This window comes from Solanum dulcamara, chromosome 1 (assembly GCF_947179165.1).
Source record: "Solanum dulcamara chromosome 1, daSolDulc1.2, whole genome shotgun sequence".
Lineage (NCBI taxonomy): Eukaryota > Viridiplantae > Streptophyta > Magnoliopsida > Solanales > Solanaceae > Solanum > Solanum dulcamara.
Window position 1 is genome coordinate 70,750,293 of NC_077237.1, and position 15,451 is coordinate 70,765,743.

General features: G+C 34.8%; 1 protein-coding gene across 2 annotated transcripts; it reads right to left on the reverse strand.

The window, feature by feature from the left end:
- Positions 1–728: 728 nt before the first annotated feature.
- Positions 729–4,989, reverse strand: LOC129896497 (uncharacterized). 2 transcript variants are annotated; one of them, XM_055972454.1, is made up of 9 exons: positions 4,534–4,988; positions 4,084–4,198; positions 3,062–3,098; positions 2,902–2,971; positions 2,722–2,826; positions 2,341–2,491; positions 1,940–2,022; positions 1,290–1,383; positions 729–1,205 (listed from the first exon to the last, which is right to left on the reverse strand). In XM_055972454.1, the coding sequence occupies exons 1-9, from the start codon at positions 4,562–4,564 to the stop codon at positions 1,118–1,120; spliced, it is 774 nt and encodes a 257-aa protein (XP_055828429.1). In that variant the 5' UTR covers positions 4,565–4,988; the 3' UTR covers positions 729–1,117. The 2 variants fall into 2 exon arrangements, with proteins under 2 accessions (XP_055828429.1, XP_055828500.1); XM_055972525.1 differs by lacking the exons at positions 729–1,205; positions 1,290–1,383 and adding an exon at positions 1,402–1,682 and having other exon boundaries at positions 4,534–4,989.
- Positions 4,990–15,451: the final 10,462 nt, after the last annotated feature.

Genomic DNA, 15,451 nt, shown 5'->3' on the forward strand with positions numbered 1-15,451 from the left:
GGAAGGGGAGGATCGGGGTACGGGGTGGGTAAGGAAAAAAAATTGTAATTTGAAGTTGGAGGAGAATTTTGGTAATGTTTTCCTTATTTTCGTTTTAGGTAATCATTTTTTTAAAATTTGAGAAAAATAAGTTAATTTGGAAAACATTTAAGCCAATCAAACATAAAAAAAATTAGAAAACATTTACACACCATGTCTTAAGAAGTTTGAATTATGAGTCTATTACCAATGAACCATTTAGACTTTCTGGTGTAAAAAAGAAAACCTTAAAGGAAGTTAAATCCTCCATACTAACTTCTTATGAACTTCTATTAGACTTTTAGTTAAGAAGTGGAATTTTTATTGATAAATGATCTTTTCTTAAAATGGATTTTTTTAGGAAATTACATGGACGCCTTGAAAATAGATGGTTTGAACTTTTCACCCGGCTTGTCTCATGGACAAACCTCCAAGCTGGTTAACATTCAAAACTCTTGTTAAACTAAAGTTTGTTCATGGGGTAAGTGGTCAAAAGCTTAAGACCACTCACCTCTGAGATCATTCTTGTAATTCATCCAGAAGTTTTCAAGTATAAGACGATACTAACCGGCTATGTTACTTATTGTAGGCTAAATAGTTTCAGACACACTTTTTGTGTGTACGTACACACACAAGTCAAAACTAAATCCAACCTCCCTCCCAATCCTTCTTGCATGGTAGCAGAACTAAAGTAACTTAAGCCATCAGAATTCTGAATGAACATATTTTGAAACTCAAAACTGTAATTGAAGAGGACAAAGTGTCAAATTATTTGCGTCTACAAGGGAATGAAAATAGCACACATCCAAAATTTTATTATACAGAAGACCTTAAGGCAAAACTGAAAGACTAAGTCCTAGCATTCACCATAAAGCATATATTATTAACTACATGAGAACTCTCTGTACTCCTTCCTGTTTCTGCTTCCCCGTACATTTCTCGTCAGCTACTCTGATTTTCAAATCTTTCTGATGGAGTTTATCAAGCCTCTTCACTTAACCAATTACACACCTCATACATTTTTCTTGGCACTGATTAATGACAGAGCCTCTTTCTTTCTTCGTCAGATATGTTGAATATGAAATAGTTGTAATGGAGTTTATCGTCGAGAACCTTCAAGACCAAGCCTTGCAGTCAACCAATTACAAACCTCATCCATTTCCCTTGGTACTGTGTAATGACCAAGCCTGCAGAAGAAGTTGGTAATTCGCATTTATCTTTCATAGATCGCAAGAACGACTATTTTTCTCCAAGAAATGAAAAGGGGTTACCCGTCATAGGCTTTGAATTGAAGATTCCTGAATCCAGCTGAACTGAAGACATAGGAAGCTCTCTCTCCATATCGATAAGGAACAACTTCATCGCCTAACAAGTCCAGATAACTGTGTAAGATGGATATGCAGATTGTAGATACTTCATATGAATCACATTACTCAATTTGCACTACAAGCGGGGAACAGCAAGATGCCTCATAGAAGCAAGGTTAAGGTGCCCTTATTTCGTAAGATACCAACGATCCCTTGGAGATGCTGCTGTCTATCTAAGTAGATTGCATAGAGAATGGAAAAGACTAATGATTTCCACTAGGATAAGCCTGACTCTACTAGCATGGTTTAAAAATAACATCTAGAATACTGTTGCATCGTTCAAGACAAATAAAATACCTGCATAAAGTAGCATTTTAAGTAGTTCAGACATTGGACACTAATTCAAAAAAAACAAAAGCATTCCTTAACAAACTAGCAGCTTTCTTTTTCTTGGTATTGTGGAGTGATAAAAAGATCAAGGTAGACTCAGAACACTCTGTACATCAGATCGGATGTTTAGGATCCTTAAGGACTCTAAAAGACATAACACAAACTCTGAGAGGGAAACGAACTTCAAGGTTTTAAAACCAATATTTGCAAGTGAAAGTACATACATTTTCCATGACATAGTAGAATGGGTAAAGATGCAGCACGTCTTGCAGCATCATGTGATCCTTCAATCTTGTTCCTCACATTCCTGCAGAATGTCAGTTGTTAACTCCTAAGTACATTTGTCTTTCAAATATAAGGATAAATAGAAACATAAGAGGAAAACAAAAGCTTTTAAATTTCATTTCATTCGGTATCATTTTGGGTAGTTCGTTTTTATAGCTCTTGAACAGTAAAAGCTATTAAATTTAAGAAAATAACTTCTTAGAATATTATTTTGCACAACTAATACTGATAAAAGATTGAGCAATACCTAGTGCTTGTGATATTCCATATAATTGTTCAGGATAAAGAGGAAAACTTAGAAAGAATCAAAAGAGCTATAGTTTGAAAAATGATTTCGCACCTGGAACCTGGAAGCCACCCACTGAGGCCTATGACAGCCCTCAAGTTGACAGGGTAAGGGTTTCCATTTCCGTATTTCCCCTGGGCAAAGCAAGTCGCTGAGTAGAGCGCAGTGGCTGCACCCATGCTGAAGCCTCCGATACCAAGTTTAACTGTATAGGACATAATAATTTGCTAATCAGACAAATAAAATAGTCTGACCAAACAATTTCAAGTGAAAAGAGTAATTTCTTAGGTGTCAATATTGCCAATCTAGACCCTAGTATGACAGAGGGAAGGTCAGAGAGGAGAGCAAATACGCCCAACACTATGAGCCTGTGCGAAGTATTTGATTGATTTAGCATTCACATCAATTGACATCATGCATAGTAAAAAAACTTACCGTCAGCAGGTTCAGTTGACAATAAGTTTGCAATATGTGCAACTGACGCCTCTAAGCCTTCAAGATCATTAGTCGTGTCATCAGAAAGTTCTCCCGCATCAAACCCTGGAATAAGATGAAGATCCATCTAAATGGAAGTTATAAAGGTAACTATGTCATTGTTGTCAGGTTCATTCTTACATGCAGTGCAAGGAAATCCACCAAGTATAGCCACGGGACGAGTTGGGGCAGTTGGGCATATCCATTTGATCTGCAAGATTATATAGACAACAATCATTTTCTAGGACGAGTACCATCTAACCACATAAAGCAAAAATGTTATCAGAGTTACACCACTTACATTAGGAAGGGCTAGGCTTTCCAAGAGTTGAGAAGAACTACAAAAAGAAACAAACAAATTAGCTGATACAACAAAACATTTCTTGATTTTTCTTTGGGGATCTGTGTGTGTGTGTAGGGGGGGGGGGGGGGGTGCACGCGGTGGTGGCGGCATTATAGGACATTATGATAAACTATCTTAGTTAACCTGCTGTATATCCAACACAGAAAAGAACCTAGTGAAGTAGCAGTAACAAAAAACAATTTTATCCAGCCTCTCTCTTAAACAGAAGATGATATGAAGAAAAAGTTGTGTCTAACAGAATACTGTAAGGGGTCGTTTGGTTCATGGGATAGGTGGATATCCCAGGATTAAGTTTGATATTAAATTTATACTTTGTTTGCTTGAAGGTATAAATTTAATCCTATCCACTCAATTAAAAGGGTATATATAACCAAAAATGGTTATCACTGTTTCTCCTTTTCTCTAGTTAACCGGAGAACCTTAACATAAATAAACTAAAAAAAAAACTTTTAACATGAAATGACTTCCTTATAAGACGTATCAAAACGCCGACATTCTCTAAACCAACTTTTCTTCTCTTGTTTTGTCAATGAACCCACACTTCTTTACAAACTTTATTCTAACAATTGGTACAGTGAACTCCACTAAGAAACAGACTATATGGCTTATGAGTGATGTGATTATTTTTGTAGTTTCTTTTCATTTCGAAAAGTGACAAAATGAAGGAAGAAATAGCAAAGAAGTTGTTCTTAATTGGTCAGGTTTATTTGTATAATATTGTCCATCATGACTTTGTTGTTGATTTCATACAAAAAAAAGGCTCAAAGGTAATAATCAAGAGCAGAAGACAGGGAATACACCAAAGTGATGTCTTATCTTGGATACTTCATACAATTCCTTTGCTTCAGATTAGATAAAGTTTGTCTTAAAAGCAAAAAAGTTACCAGACTATATAAATGTGACATTTTTTTTAAAAAAATAACCATAAATTGTTTGTCTTAAAAGCAAAAGGAACCAACCTAGAGCCATTATCACCGAGGCCGTGTAGCCAAACCATTGTAGCCTGGTGTTTTCCTTTAGGCCTCACCACATATGTCCTTCCGAACTCCATCGTCCTCCTAGACGTTCTACTTCCTGTAATATTGTTAACCAAGTTAATTTGTCCATTAGCAAATAATTCAATGGAGAAAATTACTTTGACAAAGATATAAAAAGAGACAACGAATGTGATAACGAAAATCCTACTCTCATTGATAGCTACCACAATGTCAAGTTGCTTTTCAGAATTTAAAGCCAAAAGGGCCTTAAACTTTTATGTTTCTATATTTTATAAATTGAAGCGACAAAGAGCTGAATCTCAGTACATAGTGACAGTAAGTCCAATAAGGTAGTCCTTCTAAAGGATGACATAATGCAAAGTCAGTGCGAAGAACCTGAGGGAAAGAAAAGCTTGTAATATGCAAACTAACCAGAGCCCATGGAAGGATTTATGTAACTCATGTCTATCCACAGATGAAATGCAACCTTCAATGTAGTTTTGAAAAGGCCACCTCTCTGTACAACAATAAACTAAAAAAGTGATGCTAAGTTGAAGAAAACACAACGTTTTGAGTCCCTATTTATAGACAAAGTAGTAGGTCCAAAATAGAATAATAAAACAAGTGAATATGCAACAACATCTAAGTATGTGTGGAACAGCTGCAAATTGTGCCTAATACCACCTAGAAACTCATAAAGAAATACAAGGCATCAATGAAAACAGAGGGAAAAAGAGTGCAATCTTTTCAACCGCGGAAACAAGAGAATCAAAAGAGAAACAAGAAAGAGCACAATTCATCCGTCCATTTCCCTTAAGAGGATTCTAGAATTACAGTATGGTGAAGAGAATCTATGCCATGGAAGAAAAAAATAAAAAGGAAATTTTTACAACTACAAGCTTTAAGAATATTACTGAAAACAACAAGGAATAATACCAAGTTGGTATAAAAGAAAAAATATCTTTCTTTCAATCATTTGTTTATGTATTTTGATGATGATTGATGGATACCCATTAACTTTCTTTTTTAAAAAATAAATAAAAATAAAGTAAAGCTCAAATTGTCTAATGTATCATGATTGCCACATTGTTATGCATTCAAGAAATGCAGAAATGATCAAGAATTTGAACAAGTGAGCACATAGGGCTTACCAACAAAGAATTGCTTAGGTGGAAGGGACAAACATCTGGAAAAGCAAGTGAACTTTATACGCTCTCTCTATCACTTTCTTGATTTGCCACCTATTTGGCTATTTTAGTCCCTCAAAGTCACTTTCTAGTGGTAACCCCAAGTCTCAAAGTCATCATAAGCTTTTTTGTTTGTTTCTACTGATGGCTGACTCCACAACAGAAGAGCAACTCACCTATCTGTCTGTCATGTAGCAGATGATTTTATTTGAGTGCCACTATACAATAGGTTTGAAGTTGGGTAAAGGCTAAAAACTGTTACTTCACCTCTGTCGATTGCTCTGTATTCTAAAGATTCCCCTTTGCTGGGGTCAGTGATACACCCAAAGTATACCTTCAAGTATAAAACAGTCGCTCATCAAATAAAGAACTCAATTAGATTAGGATCGATCTCACATCAAATATGGCTAGAAATCAGGCCAAGGTGTCATATCCAATCTTTTAGTCAGCTATTTTTGAGGCGGAATTTGTAATAACAAGTAACAGTTTATCAAATATCCATCTAAATTAATTATGAGAATGGTTTAGGAATCTGTTCCTCGTGATTTCATAACTCAGCAAGCGTATTGTAACAGTATTTTATTTCAATGCTTAGTATGCAAAATAATAAGCTTAGTACACCTAAACGTTTTTTGACCCTATTTAGATGAATACTACTTTATATATATTTTGGTCTTTGAGTGTGTAAATCTTAACTCTTACCTTAATTTCGGATTAACTTTACCTTTTCCAACTCAAGTTATTAGCTGAGGGTTGATAACCTCAAATATCCATTGTTAATCCCTTTTTCTATTCTATACCTATTTTATCAAGCAAGTTAAGAATTAAGGCAAGTTAACGTTTGCAATCATTACAAAGCAATCAGTACGAAGAGAGAAACAATACATACATGCACACTGTTCAAGAATCACTTTTTTGTTAACTTACCTTATTAATTTGTCATGATTCCCACAATCCTAGTTATGAGATTTATTTATGTCACGCTCCGATTCTAAATTCTAAGTGTGGCCGGCACTCAAAATTCATTGTTGGTTCCCAAGTGAATCCTTGGTCTGGCTGACTACTAAGCGGAAGACTTAACTCAGAACAAAAGCTAACTCAGATGAGCAATTCAAAAGCATAAACATTACTTATTAAATCATAGACTAAAAATACTCTGAATATAATATAATTCAATGCTTAAAACATAATCTCAAAAAACTCAAAGTAAACCTCTACTCAGTCTATGAAGCCTCTAATGACTCTGGATAGATACCAGGACAGGTCCACGACTATCTCAAGAACTAATAAAATGAAATAAAGAAACTAAAAGAGATCCTCCAAAGACAAGGAGGTCTTACCAACGAGTTGGATGGATGTGATCTTTAACGATACGCTTGTTGAGGATCTCTAACACCTGTATCTGCATCATAAAATGATGTATCTCCAAATGGTGCTAGTGCATGAAATGTACGGTATGTAAAATAACTGAAAAGAAACAACTCACCGAATACTCATCTGAAATGAATACTGAAAATAATGATTGAAAGTAAAGCATGTAAGTGTAAGAAAACTTCACAGCTTTACAGTAAAGTAAGATAAATGATGCAACTCAAATAATATAGTATTTTCTCTTAGTAGGAAGTTTTTCTAGCCAACAACCATCACTATGAGCCTTATGATGATACAACGAACTACTCTCATTAGCAGAATCGTCCAATACCTTATTAGGGTAAGGGACGCAAACTCATTTCATGGATCCCATAAAAGTCCATATCAAGGACTAGAGTGAGGAGTCTCCTGAACCAACGACATGATCATATCCTACGCCGGCTACGTAGTTTATGGAGTTTGAGTTATCTAAACTCTTATCCAAATCGAATCTCAATACTACTCCCAAAAATATGCAATAATGCTCATATACTCAAATGAGTGAAAATACTCAAAATAATATCTCATTTAGTCTCATTGGACTTTACTCAGTTTAACTCATCTTTTCTCAAATTCACTACGTTCTCTTTAAAATAGTTATGCTTCTCAATTTCAGTAAATGCACGAAAATATAGCTTTTGTTTCTCAACTCAGTCTCAAAATAAATACATGCATAATTCTCTAACTCATTTAGACTTAATAAGAATCATGCATAAACTCAATAATATAAAATTTTATAACTCAAGTGGCTTAATATGCTTAAAACTATTTTCTCAATTAAGACATGAAAATATGTCATTCTTTAACTCTACAGTGCATAGTAAAAGCAATTGTAAATACTCAACTAGAGTTCATGTGAATGTAAGCATGAACAACAATTCAAGAACATGAAGTATGAAAATAATTGCAACAGAATTCACTACGCAGAGAACTCAATGAGAGATAATCATAACTAACTCAAAAACTCAGTATAACGGGATTAAACTCAAGCTTAAACTCATACTGGCCGAATGAAGATGTAGGGCGCGAGGATGAACTCAGTACAACGCTATGTTTAAACTTACATGCCTGGAAGAGCATTGTTCTAGGCAAAACTCAAAGAACTTGATTAATACGCTTAAACCCTACCTTTTTTTCTCTTCAATATATCCTCACTCTAAATCTTCTAAGTGTTAGTGAGAGAAAAAGCACATAGGGTAGTAATAAAGGACCTAAATTAGTCCCAAAACGTCAGAATTTTTCTTTGAAAAGAATGAAATAAAAACCAAACTACCCTTCATTAAAATCATGCCTGAGCCACCTAAGAGTCGTTCTACGGACTGTAGAACTTTCTGCAGGCCATTTAAAACTCTTCGTAGGAACTGGGTGCTCCAACTATGAGCTTATTGGAATATGTCAAGTTGGAGTGTACGATCCCTTCTACGGGTTGCAAACCCTCATTGTGGAGGTGCACTTCTTTGAGGGTGGGTCTATGGAACCTCCTACGGTCCTTAGACCCTTAGACGGGATCATAGAAACGAGTCGTAAAAGTTGCACTGAAGAGGGGGTTTCTGGGGTTTGGGTCTACAAAACCTTCTACGGTCCATAGACCCTTTGACGGGTCATGAAGTACTTTCGTGGGGAAGGCACTGGGTTAGGTCTATAGGACTCCCTTCCACAGGCCCTTTCCACGATCCGCATAAACCTGTATATATGGACCGTTAGCGTGAAGGACACAAAGGCTCCACTTTTTGGAAGACATGGGCTTTGATGTATCAATAGTATAACAGAGGGTATACGAATATTATTTTTGAAAATTCGGCGGTGTATTTATCTTTTTTCATTTTTATAAAACTTTTTTTATGAGGCACAAAATATCATGATCAACAAGAGCCATTAATCAAGGCATGGCCCATAGAAGATGGATTCCTTGGCCCATTATGCGCCTCATCTTTTCACCTGGGCTCAAGCGCCATGGAAAATTAAGCTATTTTCCTGAGTACCCAATTTTTCAAAAAAGAATTAGTAGGAAGTATTATGTTTCTTTTAAAAAAGTTAACATTATAAAAGAGAGAACTTCCTTTTTATTTTTCAAAAATGAAAGATATAATATAGTTAATCATTATCTCACTCCAAAAACAATGAGTCTTATGTTTCCAACGCTCACAAACGTGTAAATTAAAACTAATTTTTCCAAAACCATATTCAAACGTTAACACTCTCAGAAATCGAAATCAGTGAGAAATTTATGCTATAATACATAATTTTTCCACTTATTTTTTCATTGAATTATCTCACTGAAAAAAAATACCGTGAAAAATAGATTCTTACTGAAATATTGGAAAACTTTTTAATTTTTCTATATGAAAATATTACTATTTTTTCTTTCTCACCAATTCAATAAAAATTTCGGTGAGAATAGCCGCCGAATGTTTTCAAGTGAAAAATTTTAATGAAAAAATTATAATTTTTTAATAGTGTAAGGAAAAAAAATAGTAGTCCTTAACACACGAAGCAAAATTAAATGGGTCACATGAGAACTCAGAAATGTAACTAATGACGGCAGCACTAATAATAGTAGTGACAATTGTTGTTGTTATGTCTCTTTTCAGAGTATTATTTGTACAAGAATCTCTCTTGATTTTTACAAAGTTATAAAGCAATTGATGTTGTTGCATTGTCACCAACAAATGTCGTTACTTAGAAGCTATATATGTGAATATGGAGATCATAATGACTTCAATCATCATACTTGTGAAATTTGCAGATTTTGCATAATTAGATATGGATTTATATGAGTAACAAAAAGGCATACACCATCATTAAATTAGTTGACCGCCTTTTTTTTCTTCTTCTTAAATAACAATAATATTCGAGTCAATTTATGAGCATATTAACTATTTTATTAAATGCATGTTACTTGCCATTGGTACACGTATGGAATAATAATTAAGCTAGTTGACTTAATTTGGGATTTTTTTTTATTGAAGTGTGGAATATTGAAGGGGGTCGACAATCTTTTCAAGTGAAAAAACAAGACCTTTAATTCTGTCTCCCTTTTGGAGGGGACGCAGATTATTATAGTGAAAATCTTGAATGTCATCTCTGTTACCACACTAAGAAAAAAGAATCAATCAGTAGTACTATTATGTATTTATATTATATGTATATAACACATTGATTATTCTATCTAGTGATGAAATTCAGGTTCGAATTTTGGGTGGGGATAATTTTAAACTTAATGCAAGATATTCTGTTGGCACTAGCCCCTTAGTTTGTCAAGGCTTAACAAATTATATTATCAAGTTGTTTAACACTTGTGAATGATTCACTTTGGAGAAAAAAAAAAGGTTGTTAATAAAGGGAAAAGGAAATATTGGCCTCAAATAGCAAATGCCTTTTCTACATATAAAATGATGGTAGTGGCTTTTTCCTCTTTTTCAATATGTAGATTAAGTGTTAAGAAAACAATATAATACATATAAGTATCATTCCGTTTATCATGTGTTGGGACTTGGCTGTGTCAACAAAAAATCTCACATATAAGTTATAAGGATATTCCGGTTAACCTTGTGAGATCTTTTGGAGAAAATTATGGGGGCTTGAATCAAAGTGGATAAGATCATATTATGTTAAGCGTATTTAAGAAATTTTTATCTCAATAATTACTATCAGAGTCAATGATTTAATGAGAGGAATATGAAAGTGACAAAATGATAATATGCGGATTTACTGCTTTTATCATAACAAAGGTAGCATTAACACATGCAAATCAAGAGGTTAGTTGAGCCTTTGGTCTCATAATTAAATGTACGGTGATCATGTGGATGGCACGTGGAACTTAATTGAAGAGAGACATTGTTGGATGTCTAAAACAAGCGAGTTTCCAAGAGAAGCCATTAAAATGTTTCTGACGAACTTGCCGTCAGAAATTCTTTAATGACGAGTCAATTTAAAAAGAACGTCCATCGAAAATTTGTGTATTATTAATAGTGATACCTTTTGGGAAACCTCACGGGCTTGACCCAAAATGAATAATATCACATTATATTAACAGTCTTTTTGAACTGACCTAATAAGAGAATCTGATCATTTAAATTTTTAGATGAAATTGATCACTCGGCGGAAACTCTAATTTCATCCCCTTTTCTCTTTTCTTTTTGTATACGCGGTTGCAATTCTTGCAGAGTGACCTTTATTCCCTATGCCATTTAGGACGGTGTTAACTAAAAGAGAGGTATCTTCCAAGTCTAAATTCATAATAAATTTTAACACTATAAGTGAGAAAACTTAGAGACAAAGAAAAGAATAAATTTTTAAGTAGGCAGGATGATGCTATTCCAAGAACCAATTAATTCCTCTCTTCTACTTTTTTTTGGTTTCTAATTTAACAATAATACTAATTGTGAGTTTCGTGATTTGACCTATGCGTCCCTTCAATCTAGTTTTTGAGACGATTAAAGAGCCAAATATATAGTACTTTATGCTATTAAAAAGAATGTGAATACGTAAAACGTTGGCTCATTAGAATTATTCTAGACAGACTTTCTATCAAAAATATCTGTTAGTATTATACCATCGAAAATATTGAATCATTTTCGACGTGCAGCCTAAAACGCCTACGTTCCGCTTATAGCCAATACAACCACAACTTAACTTGCACGAGATTCAAAAACCGAAGGTCTACCCATTTGCCACCTTAGTGGCGTCACACGAACTTAGGATATCATATATACATATTTAAGGACTATATAATGAACTAGAGGTACACTCATTGTTCTCAATTTTGAATTTATATCTATATAATATAATTTAAAATAATTAGATTTGTAGCCTCTGTCATAAAAGATAAGGTGGTTCAGTAATACTGAATATATCCATTAACTTTAAATACTATTATAATTGTTTTCAATGTTAGTGTTATTAAGTCATTTGGTTCATGGAATAAGGTAGGATATTTCAAAATTAAATTTGAGATTAAATTGATATTTTATTTTGATTTTGGTTGAAGGTATAAATTTATTTTTGATATTTCATTTTATCCCACGTAACTTGGTATTAATTGGTCCATGAATTATAATCCCAAGATTATAATTCCAAAATAACTTAATCCGCGAATCAAATGACCCTAAATATTCAATTTACTCAACGCCTTGATTTTGATACATTTCGGGGAACAAAAATATTTTTAAAAAATTGTCCACGTGGAATATTATGCCAACAACTTTTGTATAGAAAATCATATGGGTGGGAACCAAGGCGAGGGATGTAAATGTGTTTAAGATATGATACGCAGGAGGCTCGAGGGATAGGAATGGAGAAGGAATTTTAGTTGATATGGAACTCAAGGAGCATGTGGTGGAGGTTAAGAGGGTTCATGATAGAATAATGACTATTAAGCTAGTTGTGAAGGTTAAGAGGATGAATGATAGAATGATAACTATTAAGTTTACAACACAGCGGCAAGTGCAGAACGCACCATCAAAAGTATTTTGTGTAGCCTTGGGTCCATGGCAGTATGAGCTAAGAAGCAGATACGTCACAAAATGAATAGAGTCAACACGTAGAATCTTTCCACTTTCTGAAAATAGTGAGTTTGGTATTTAGAAAGTGAGGGACTATTTGTATAGGGGAAATCGGGCCTAGTAAAGAGAAACAACCCTCGGTAAGACAAGAGAAGCCTCAACGCCTATTTGAGTGAAACTGTTTTGTGGCCGATTATCCAAGAGAGATTTTACTCGAGGAAGACTGCCTTACAACTAGACATGTTCATAATGATCCTAGGGAGCTCAACAATCAATCTCGAGTCGCACGTCCACCTGTTCCAATCATCTTCATGCGAGGCATCATAACATAGGCACATGCTACAAAATAGCCTTTTCAGTATCAAACGTGTCATCATTTCACATTAAGACAACAAATTCCTTTCTCCGACCTATAAAAGGAGGCTCTGAAGAAAATATCAGAAAAATTCCTAGTAACATCATATTCTTCTTTTGTTCTTCTTATTAGATTTCCTATGGAAGAAGCCTTGAACCGTTTCCCTCGCTTGTACTATTCCTTTTCTTTTAGAAGATTGCATTTTTGTATTAAATCGCCACATTGGTGTATTAGTATAAAGAAAATAAACTTGATCGACTTTAATCTATTTGCCTTTAATCTTTTTTAGAGATTTTATTATTGATCAAAATGACGTTTTTTTCGATAAACAGACGTTATAACTTGAATTGTGACCTCTTAGCTACCGAATTAATCTTTTAGAGATGTTTTCATCCTCATTGATTGAAATTATTTCGCTTGAATTAATCAAATTAAATCAATAGTCATTGCTTATAACCACTCTTGGAGTCTTTGTGCGATATCATAAATTCACTCATGCGCATGTATTATATTAAATATAATTAATCAACTTTAAACATACTTATTCAAATAATAAATTCTATTTTTAATTAGAGAAACTTACCTAAATAGCTATAGTAATAAAGTTATTGACTTTCAATAGCTATAAGTATGTTATTTACCCAAAAATGACTATAGTTTATATCCAAAATTCGTTGTATGTTTGTATATATATATATATATTAATTCATTTATCCCAAGACTCAATTTAGGACGACGGGAGGTGACTCAAAGCATTTTTCTGTTGAGATGGGACTACATCACAGATCGGTGCTGAGTCCTTTTCTTTTTGATTTGGTGATTGATGAGCTGACACGGTTTATACAAGATGAGGTTTCATGGTGTATGCTATTTGCAGATGACATAGTTTTGATTGATGAGATTCAAAATAGAGTTAATGATAGGTTGGAGGTTTGGAGACAAACTCTAGAGTCCAAAGGGTTCAAATTGAGCAGGACCAAAACAGAATACTTGGAGTGCAAATTTAGTGTTGCGAGGGATGAAGAGGTCATGAAAGTGAGACTTCCCACTCAATCTATCCCCAAGAAAGAAAGTTTTAAATACCTTGGATCCATCATCCAGAGTAGTGGGGACATCGATGATGATGCCATAGATCGCATTAGGAAAGCATTGATGAAATGGAGGCTTGCCTCTGAAGTCCTGTGTGATAAGAAGATACCAGCTAAACTTAAAGATAAGTTTCTATAGAATGATGGTTAGACCGCCATTGTTATATGGAGTTGAGTATTTGTCACGCCCCGGGAGGGTACCCTAGACGTAACCGGTACCCGAAGGCCATTTCTGACCTCCGAGCGAACCACCTGGTCCAGTCACACATTCATTCAATCACATTCTCTTAGCGAAAACTCAATTAAAGAAATGCTATTCATACATGGGGGCCGAAGGCCAAACATTTACAATCCAACAAGACAATAAAGTAAGACTCTTCAAAATAACAGTTCGACCTCCCTACACTCCAGTCTATGAAGCCTCTATCAAAGTCTAAGAGGTGCCCATGACAAGTCCATGGCTACCAACAATCAAAATAAAGAAAAGGTCAACAAAACTGTACATGAAGGCTCAACATCCTCAGGAAACTAGAAGGACTCACCAACTAGCTGAGAGTGTATGTGGATCTTCAACGGAGCGACGGTTGATAATCTCTAGTACCTGTCTCTACATCATGAAATGATGCAGGCCAAATGGCATCAGTACATGGAATGTACGAGTACGTAAAATGGCCGAATACAACGAACATCAAGAAAGAATTAATCAACTCGGAAGCTCAACTCAAGAGGAATAATAACTCAATCAAATATCCTAAGTCTAAACAAGAATATGATTTAGATGGGACCAATCACATATAATTCAACTCAATCTGACTCAGAGTACTATCACGACCTATTTGGGAGTTTCTCTTACCCGACAACCATCACTTATGAGCCAGTGAAAGTACAACAAACCGATGTTATTACCGCGTCCGCTCATACCTTGCCAGGGTATGAACGAATCAACCAATCATGGATCCAATCCAACCAAGTCCTATAATGTCAGGACAAATCTCTCGGGGAAGCATCCGACTTTAACAGTTCAATCCCCCCTACGTTTGGCAACATAGGTATTGGGTTCGAGTATGGACTATACTCTTGCCCAATTCGGTGCTCGATACTCCTCCCAAGACTCAATGCTCATAAAACTCCATCCAATCAACTCAATCAACTCATATCGACAAGTATCGTTATAACCTTGTCATCTCATCAACTCTATCACAATCACATCTTTCTCAATCGTACTATCCGATCAATCTCAAGCATATCATTCAAAGAAATTTAAATGAACATATGTAGCATCATCTAGATGTAATCAATCATTTTTTTCATCCATTTGAGAAATCTTTTGAGGCTTATCACAATTTCAAGACTTTAAATTGACATTTCATATTGAGCAACATTTTCAAGAAAATAACATCCTTTATCATAATCTACATAGTTAAGAAGATAGATAAAACATATTTCACAACTCATCTCTCCATCAACTCGTACTCACATAAGGGCTTATTTTTGGAACCTCTTAGCTCAACAACATTGACACATATAGAATCAAATAAATAGGGGACAAAGTTCATACGAGCATAAACCATACCAAGAAACTCTATTTTCATGAACATCTAACATCAAAGCAAGAATAGGGCACATGGGTGGACTCAACCCATGTTTTGGATAGCCTTACATACCTTAGTGAAGACTTGAAGAAAACCTTGTGGTTGGGTCTTCAATGGAGGACTCAAATCTTGAAGCTCTTGGACTCCTTTTTGTTGGAAATGGAGAAGAAGAAGAAAAGAGAGAGAAGCTAGGGCTTTTTAGAGAGAGGGTGAG

Bases quoted from the DNA above. Each gene is read 5' to 3' on its own strand.
- LOC129896497 (XM_055972454.1), bottom strand. From the start codon at position 4,564: ATGAGTTACATAAATCCTTCCATGGGCTCTG. The intron at 4,199-4,533 runs GTTAGTTTGCAT...ACAATATTACAG, and splicing joins AAATCCTTCCATGGGCTCTG to GAAGTAGAACGTCTAGGAGG. The intron at 1,384-1,939 runs GTATGTACTTTC...TGGACTTGTTAG, and splicing joins TCTACTATGTCATGGAAAAT to GCGATGAAGTTGTTCCTTAT.